Source organism: Diuraphis noxia, unplaced genomic scaffold (genome assembly GCF_037042655.1).
Source record: "Diuraphis noxia isolate RWA-SAM2 unplaced genomic scaffold, SU_Dnox_SAM2 contig0004, whole genome shotgun sequence".
In the NCBI taxonomy this organism is placed as follows: Eukaryota; Metazoa; Arthropoda; class Insecta; order Hemiptera; family Aphididae; genus Diuraphis; species Diuraphis noxia.
The window spans coordinates 63,159,235-63,168,611 of NW_028301714.1; the positions used below are offsets into that span (position 1 = coordinate 63,159,235).

Here is a 9,377-nt window from a genome sequence, read left to right on the forward strand (position 1 = left end):
TGGTTTGACCAACCAATATTTCCAATTTTACCTCCTGAAAGAAGTACACTTAAATTTAAGGCGTGGGAGAAAACTCAACGGGTACCCTTCATAATTTATACTACTTAAAAATTGAGCTGACAATAACAGCATGTATAGGTGTACCACAGGACTATTGACCACTAATTAATAAAACAAAAATAAATTTAGTCTCCGCAAGAAATAGGTACGATGATGGTATATAGATTTTCTGAATTTACTATCGCTGTTTATAATAATGTGGAATATCAAATTATTTACAAAATTGAAATTGATTGACTATAACGACTTAACGACATTTAGCTAATAGCAACATTTGTTTTAAATCAAATGTATAAAGGCGATAGTTAATTTGTTGACGAATCACAAACCGCAATATGTATGTACTACGAATTTCCTAAATGTAACCAAAATAAAAGGCATATTATTTATATCACAATTTAAGTTTATCGATGATAAAAACAGTTTTATACTTTATACAAATATTTGGATGACGCATACCGAAAACACTTAAAAGTGGATTATTCAAGACGGCTTTATATTATTATTATCGTCACATAATTATAATATATGACAAAGGGAGGTTCATTATGCTAGTGTGAAAAAGAGGACAGTGTGATACAACCGTCGAGAGATTCGCGGTGCTAGCTCTAGAACCGAGGGTGATGAACAGCAGCCGTCGTGGCGCCCTTGCACACTTGGCTCCCCTTCGATCCACGTCGATCTACGCGTGACCATGACGAATCGCCGGGTGATGGTTACCGCGACGTTGGTTAGACGTCCGGCCACCCGATGGCGCTGCTCGGCACGTATTTCACACGGTACCAACGCTGCCGTCACCGCTGGTGTAGTGTCGCTACCGACAGACGTATTTTTCCTCCGTGCGCCAGTCGACCGTCGGACATCGTTTGGATTACGTGTGGCCGTGTGCGATTGTCGTTTCGTCGTCTTAATCGTCAGCTCACGCAACGTTTGTTTAGCTTAATCAAGTGGATGTTTTTTTTCTGTTCACCTTTGTCCGCGGTGTTTTAACAGTATTTTTGTATTTTAATATTAATTTTTAAACCGTGTACGAAAAATAGGATTCGACGTCTGGCCGTGCGTGAGTACAATATTAATAACATAATTAACGCTATCGAACAGAAGTGAAGTGCACGTATACCGTTGTCGTTTTTTTAAAATCTCAAACTGTTCGTCGTGGTAAATCATTTCGTCTCACTTTCGCGCGCGTTTCGATGCGCGTGGCGGCGGTGGCGGTGATCGGTCGACCGGGAGTTACTCGTGCAGCCGGCGTCGTGACGACGTCGGTGCCGTCACAACCGTCGTCCAGCGGCCACGCTCGGGCGACGGGCCACGCCGCGTGATGGCCCGTCGGTGGCAGCTGTGGCTGGTGGCCACGGTGCTGGCGGTCGCCGGCGCTACTCCGATCCGGGCCGACGCTTGCCCAGACGCATGCCAGTGCAAGTGGAAAGGTGGCAAGCAGAGTGTCGAATGCCGCGACAAGTCGCTGATCACGGTCCCGACGGGCATTGATACTGCAACGCAGGTGTTGGACGTGTCCGGCAACAACCTGCAAATACTTCCGGGAAGCGCGTTTGCCCGTCTTGGGCTGCTCAACCTGCAACGCGTATACATGTCCCGGTGCCGGATAGGGCAGATCGACAGCCGAGCGCTCCGGGGTTTGACCAATGTAGTGGAGATCGATCTTTCTCGGAACATGCTGACCGCGGTTCCAACTTCCACGTTGGCCGACGTTCCGCTTCTCCGAGACCTGTCGCTAGCCGGAAACCCTATACAGCGCGTAGGGCCGGAAGCGTTCCAGAAGTGTACCGGACTCGTCCGGTTGGACCTGTCTGGTTGTGAGCTGCACGAGATCGCAGCAAGTGCGTTCGTGGGCATCGACCGGTTGGAGACGCTCAAGTTGAACAACAACCGGTTGACTGAGCTGATGGCCGGCACTGTGGCCACGCTCCACAAGGTGCACGGCGTTGAGCTCCACGAGAACCCGTGGCACTGTGATTGTCGCATGCGGCCGGTCAAGGTTTGGCTGACTGATAACAATGTGCCGACGGCCGTTGACCCGGCGTGCGCTACCGGCCCGGGCCGCGTGGCCAACCGAACGTTCTCTGCGCTGGCCGCTGACGATTTTGCGTGTCAGCCCGACATCTTGCGGCAAGACGACCAAACCGTTCAGGCGGCCACCGGTGACAACGCGTCCGTCTCGTGTCGCGTTCAATCGTCACCGGCCGCCAAAGTGTCATGGTACTGGAACGGCCGGCCTCTCGCAAACAACACGGCGTTTGGACCGTTCCAACGGGTGTTCATGACCGACGACCAGACGACCACCAGCGGAGGTACCGGCCACAGTTCGCTGTTGCTCACTAACGTTCAGCCATCTGACTCGGGACAGTTCCTGTGCGTGGCCGAAAACCGGGCCGGTCGAGCTGAGGCTAACTTTACGCTGGTTGTCAGTCGTCTCGGTGGTCTCGCGTTCCTGGCCAACGGTCAGGTGGCCGGCCTTAGCGTGTTTCTGGTGTTTCTCATCGTCACCATACTGCTGGTAATTGTTTACCTACTAGTCCGAATCAAGCGGCTGCCGCCCTCGTCCACCAGGTCTGACGGCAAACCGCACCATCTGGTTACCACCGCAACGTCGGCGATCAGTAACGGTACGGCTGCCGTAGTTGTGCAGGTCAAGCAGCCTGCGTCTGGCCCTGCCACAGGCCCGGCCACTACCACGGTCGTGTCGTCCATGGCGGTTGGTGGGTCGTACGGGGGACTCAGCACTGCGTTTGACCACGCGACGGCCGCGGATCCCATGGTCGGCGGGATCAGGAGACCCGCGAAGCTCTCGGAACTGTCGTTTGCCACCGACCACTACGGGGCAACTGGTTTCGGCCACAGCAGCGTGCTGGACCCCGGCCGGACTGTGCTATATCAGAGCCAGCCGTCCAATCCAGACCTGATAGTGGACGCGTCCGAACAGCAATCACCTCAGTCTCAGCCACCGGACGCCGTACACTCTCAGCACCATCAGGAGGCCAGGAGGTCGGCGAGTGGTGAGTACAGGAGGACGGCTGACGATTCGCTCTACTCACCCGGTTTTTGGGCATCGTCAGACGCGACGGCCAATGACCGAACGCCGATCATAGAGAAGTCACCGCCGCTGCCCGCACAATTGGCGGCGGCCACCTTCAACGCCAGAGAAACGGTGATGGTGGCAGCGCCGCCGGATCCGAAGGCTGCTAGTCTCAGGGTGTGGAAACACGGGGTCCAGGTGATGCCACCGCTGAGTGCGCTCAAACGGGCACTGAACAAAGGGTCACCGGACGAAGGATACCAGGAAGGATGCGGAACCGATGTTTGATCTCGACCGACGCTCTTAAGTAAAATATACAATTCGTGTTTTTTTTTTTAAATTTTTTTTTTTGATCTGTTTTTGTTTTTTTCGGGTACGGTTTTCTTTTATATTTTTTGTTCAGCTGTGTAGACTCACCGCCGTAGTAAATATTATTAATTTATTTAACTCACCGTATAAGTCTTATACTATAAGATGCATATTTTAGTTGGTATTTTTATTACGACATACAAACTTCTCCAACGGGGCGGTCCGGTCCAAAAATTGTACTTATTCGCATCGAACATTGTTTTGTAACCTACAATAATAGATTTACTATACTATAATATACTACTTGAATACTTACAGAAATACGACAATTACTTATACTACATAAGTGAGCTGTATTTTAAATACAGATTGTTTTAAACAGGTGAACCAATACACAAAACCATTCCCTGCTCTATCAAAACCATAATTATTTCAGTGTCTCTTCTATAGTCGTAACGATCAAGTAATTGATTATGACGTTTAATTTTAATCTTTGCTTAAACATGCAATAATACGCAAAAAATTATTTATAAACTACAATTAATTATAATCAAACATAACAATAAACATGTTGCACAGCAAAAAATCAAAACTTGTCTAAAATTATAACTGTATATTATGTATATTTATGATTCACTATTTTTAAAAAACATTACTACTTTTATACTCAAAATAAAATCTAATTTATAATTTAACAAAACTTTATTATAATTAATCGTTTAAATATTACACGTCATGTTGTGATAAAATAACGTTATATAATCGCCATACAATAACAATACTCATTAATCATTGGATTATTTTTTTTTAGTCGGTTTGAGAATCATGTTAGGAAACAATTCCCTCGTGAACCCTATGTTACTTAAACTATACTTTTATTGCTTCAATGACGAACCCTTACTTCTAATGCGCTTCATCCCCCATAGTTTTCGCGCCGTGTTTCTCTCTCGGTGGTAATCTTGCGTGGATCGCGATCGAATTTACGACCGTCAAGCACTTTGTATTATGAAATTATACTATAGCGCCATAGCGGTACCTTTGGTTTTACGACTCACCAGTGTGTTGAGAATGCTTCTCGCTCAACAAACATTTCCGTGTCTAAAATATAACAACATATATGATTTGAACACGATATCACAACGAGGCCATATTACAGAGTTGTCGAAATATTTTTGGTACAAACATTATATCTGATAAATGTGGCTACAAATATTATTGTGTTCGGATCTCACAGTATTTTTGATAAATTTGGACGACAAAGTTTTAAGAACGATCAAAACAAAAACATCAGAACTTATCGTTATAAAAAAAAATTTGCGTGTAAGGTGACACGTGCATATTTTGATAATCCGTAGGTAACGGGCTTATAACATTTCTTTTTACAAATATATAACCTACTTATGTAACTTTTTTAAAATTGAACTTGTTATAATGCATTAGTATTTTATATATCTAATCAATGTTATTCTTCGATGAAATCGTATTTTACTTAAATTGAATGATTCATCATTCTTTTTCCACTCAATGTTTTTGAAATTTACTATTAACTGCAGACATTTGTACCCACAGTTCTTATTCCAGTTATTACACTATCGTCTGATCCGTATTAGTCTACAGTTGAGTTTGTATAACGCAGAATCAGGAATAAAATTGTATGAAAATACTTTTCACGTACCTAATCTAGACTTTATATCATGATTGGAGAACCGATCGCAGAGCATACATAATAGGCGCTATTCATCCGTTCGTTTAAATCGTGTTAAACGGTTTTCAAATAGAAAGAAAATAAATCCGCGACCGTCTATACAGTAATGTGGCCGACAATAATAATGTATTATATTACTGTATTAATCTAAAAATTCAAAGAAAAACGCTAGATGATAGTGTATTATCAAAATATACGCTTTTAGTTCTTAAGGGTTTTTTTTTATTTTATGATACATTTTAGTTGAATAATACGGATACCCTAATAACTTTTATCGAAACTTTTGGAAGACGAAAATACATGTGATGGGTAATATAGGTACCTAAATCAATATGCGAGCAACTCACTCGATCCGTCAGTATGAAATCTTATACCAACCTGATGGTTCTTGCCCGATGTTTTACTAAACACTATAATATAATTATATTATGATCTCATGTTTAAAAATATTTGATTTTTGAGATGGCCTGCAAATTTCAGCCTATCGTTTAAAATTTCGTTCAAGGGTTTCGGCATGAATCGTCTGACCTATAGAGAATATATTATGATTTCTGTTTTTACTCGATATCGAGACATAAATTTACGTACCCAAAAAGTTTTCTGTGACGGGACACAGTTGTAATGGAATTTAATTCTCGACGGACCACTGAAGTGGCCACAGCAGACGAGACCGTTTTTTTTTTGTTTTTAAGAAAACTGCAAACAAAACTATAATTGCTGTAAAAACCAAGCAAAATTCGTCGAACGAAATCAAACAAATGAATATTGTAACGTAATATGTTATCGTTGTAAGGTATTATTTAAAAAAAAAAGACTATTATATATTATATAATATATACCTTTTATTAGTTATTGTGCCAAAGCTTGTGTGCGCACTTAACCTATCCGCGCACAGAGTAAAATAGAGTATGAATTACGTTTTCGCGAATGTTTGAGTTCATTATTATTAATATTTTAATTTTTTCTTGTCGGTCTTTCTCTCTCTCTCTATCTCCCTCTTTTGTGCAGTGGTTACATTATTATTCTCACTTTTCCTCGACGGCAGCTCGCTGTATCAAAGACTCGAATCTACTTTTTTTACTAACTACCACCCATATTATACTTTTCCTTTTTCATAATTTCTTCACAAAGGTTTTTTTTAGTTTTAACATTTTTTTTTTTATTTTGCACTCCGAATACGATGCGGGCAATGGTCCAAAAAAAATCCTCTCACTCCACCCGCCTGATAAGTATACGCGAACTATCGATACGCAAGCGAACGTACGTTGTAATCAATTTTAGTATAGGACTTTTGAGAGATAGATATGGAATGAGAGAGAGAGAGCAATAGACACCTCCCTTTGTAGGATATTTGATAGTGGAAAACGCCCTCGAAACCGCAAGCGTTATTTTTTGACACCTGCAATCATATTATATACCTATCATACAATAGTCGTATATGGACACGCGTCTATCGTTTTGTTTTTTTTTTTTTTTTTGTGTCCTTACTTTTATTCGAGCGAGTATATAGTGCGACTGGGGGAAACACACATGCACACACAGTTTTCTCAAGTACTTAACGTCTTTTTTTGTTATCGCAACATACATTTTGAATGTCTTCTCTTCCCGCCGTATCTTACCTGTATTATATATTATACGTTCCGCACCTCCGTAGCTACGCACACGGAGCAGAACATCACATGGATGTGCGGTATAGGCGCATCTCTTTGTCGTGGCCAAGAAAAACGAAAATAAAAAACCAACTAAAGAAAGAAACCGGCAATATAATCCCGCTCATCTTTTCATTCGCCCAAACGGTTTTTTTCCACTATTTATTATTATTTTTTTTTTCAATGTTTCGCAAACGCAATGCCGCCACGCGCAAAACGTTTTTAAATTATAGCCACCCCCGTGTACCGTATATATTGCCCTCAGGGCTCTTTTTTATATCTCAAAGTTTTTTTTTCACCGCTGTGTACCAATAATATGAGTGCACGCGATGTCATATACCATAATAATATTATAATATGCACGGCGGCCAGTCGAAACCACCGTCACCAACCATGTCCTGTAATTCAGTATGTTTGTCGTTGTGTGTAATATCACCATAATAATATACGTTTATGATGAAATCATATACCTATGCGGCGTGTGTGTGTGTCGGGTGATGCCTACACGTCCGTAAAAACGCGATACGTTTAACAGCAATATTATCATAGTGCACGTAACGTCCACACAGCTCGATCGAGCCCGTAGGTATTATTAGGACGTACTGTGTTCTCTAATTAAATCTATATATACTTATAGGTTTATAGATCTATGAGATCTACCAGAGTAAAACCAAGTGACTTAGGTCCACGTAAGATCACCAATGCCGTAGACCACTCATGTGAACCGACCGTCCAACCACCCAACCACAATAAGATAACTACCTACCTATAACTTCTACATTCGTATAATCTCGAGCATGAAGATTTTTACTGTTATTTTTTTTTACATAGTATAATATTACATATTAACTTTTTTTTTTTTTTTTAATTTTTTTTTTATTTAAACCAACGGTACGAAAACCACGCGACCGGTCGCAAAGTTTCCGCCAGTGCAGAGGGAACTGAACTTGTATCCCCTTATAAGCCCTAAATGTTCTCGGTGAGCGTACCTAGGTATATTATATTATATAGGTATAATAATATTATATATTATTATAACACAATACCGACATGTAATCAAATTATGTTGCTATATATTATAATATACTTAGGTATTATTATACTTGTTCGTTTGATTATAATATTATAATACCAGGTATAACATGTATAACATGTATTGTAATATACGTATTTATGATATAATATAACCTAAATAATAATAATAATAATAATATCAGGTACTTTCGTGTATAAACGATTTTAAAGGGTTTCCAAAGCCACTACAGCGTACGCTCCACATAACCCAATGGTGCATTAAAACTTTGCGGCCGTTCGGCTCCGTTTTATTTTTTTATTTAGTGATATTTACTACGACGAATTTTAATTTATCGTATATTGGCACACACAGTTCCTGTCGTATATATATATATAATAGTTATATGATATTATATATAGATTGATATTCAAACGATAATAATATTATATATATTTTATTGTTTGCATGTATCCTACATTCCTACTTAAGACCCAACTTATGTTTAATAATATGTGTTGTTTTGTTATGTACTGGTTTAACTGTACGCGAAACATAGTTTATACGGTTTTGTTTTTGTTTTGGTCTTTTTTTAGTTTGTAAAATTCTTCTAGCATATAATATATATATATATATATATATATATATATATTATACAGAAAAAAAAATCGACCGGTTATTATAATATCGCAATGCACTTGCCAAAGACGTCGTATTTTATTTTTGTATTAAATGATAATATTTTACCATGTTTTAAGTTTAATATAAAAAATAAATATATATATTACTATGTGTATTATGTACAGATTTTTTTTTTAAATTATATATTGTGTAAATTTTGTTTGGCTATAACTCTAAATAATAAATATTAACAATGATAATGATAATATATTATAATACTGGTTGAATGAATAATATAATAAAATATATAATTAATTGTATACCAATTTATATTTAAATGGAATATTGTGATATTGTATTATTAAAATATATATATATATATATATATATGTTATACATATAATATATATATGAATATGACTTATTATATATTTACTGTCGATTTGGTTGAATATAACTCATTGCTGATACTATTAAAACTTATTTTGTGATATTCTATTTTTAATTGTTCGCGCCATTAAGACATGCACAAAAATAACTATTTTGCGCTGTCTTGAATCATCTTAACGCTGGCATACTCAAATCTTATTGCTTACGATAAATTAACTGAAACGAAATGGGAATTATAGTAACAATAATTATATACTCGTCATCACTATTCACTATTGCTGTCGATGACGTGAAATCGATAATCATGTTATCGTCTTCTATTAATAATATACTTCACTGAATTGGTGAATGGGGACTCAAGGGATTTAGTCCCCTTTTCCAAAAGTACGTCAAAATGTCGAATATCCCCAAATCAAAACCTCATCGTCGAGTAGGTACTTTTTATCATCGTGCATATCAGCGGTTTTTTTAAAATCAAGCCAACAGTTATCTCACGAAAATATAAAAACTAACTAACAATTTTACTTTCGTGATATTGTATTTTTCTGACAAGCAGTTCAACATGGAAAACTATAAGCACGCAGAGAAAAGAGT

General features: G+C 39.2%; 1 protein-coding gene across 1 annotated transcript; it reads left to right on the plus strand.

Annotated features, from left to right (window-relative positions):
* Positions 1–906: 906 nt before the first annotated feature.
* Positions 907–8,810, plus strand: LOC107165766 (uncharacterized). Its single transcript, XM_089226646.1, has one exon. The coding sequence runs from the start codon at positions 1,382–1,384 to the stop codon at positions 3,383–3,385; it is 2,004 nt and encodes a 667-aa protein (XP_089082772.1). The 5' UTR covers positions 907–1,381; the 3' UTR covers positions 3,386–8,810.
* Positions 8,811–9,377: the final 567 nt, after the last annotated feature.

What these genes read in the sequence shown, in the direction of transcription:
- LOC107165766 (XM_089226646.1), top strand. Translation starts at nt 1,382, where the DNA reads ATGGCCCGTCGGTGGCAGCTGTGGCTGGTGGCCACGGTGCTGGCGGTC.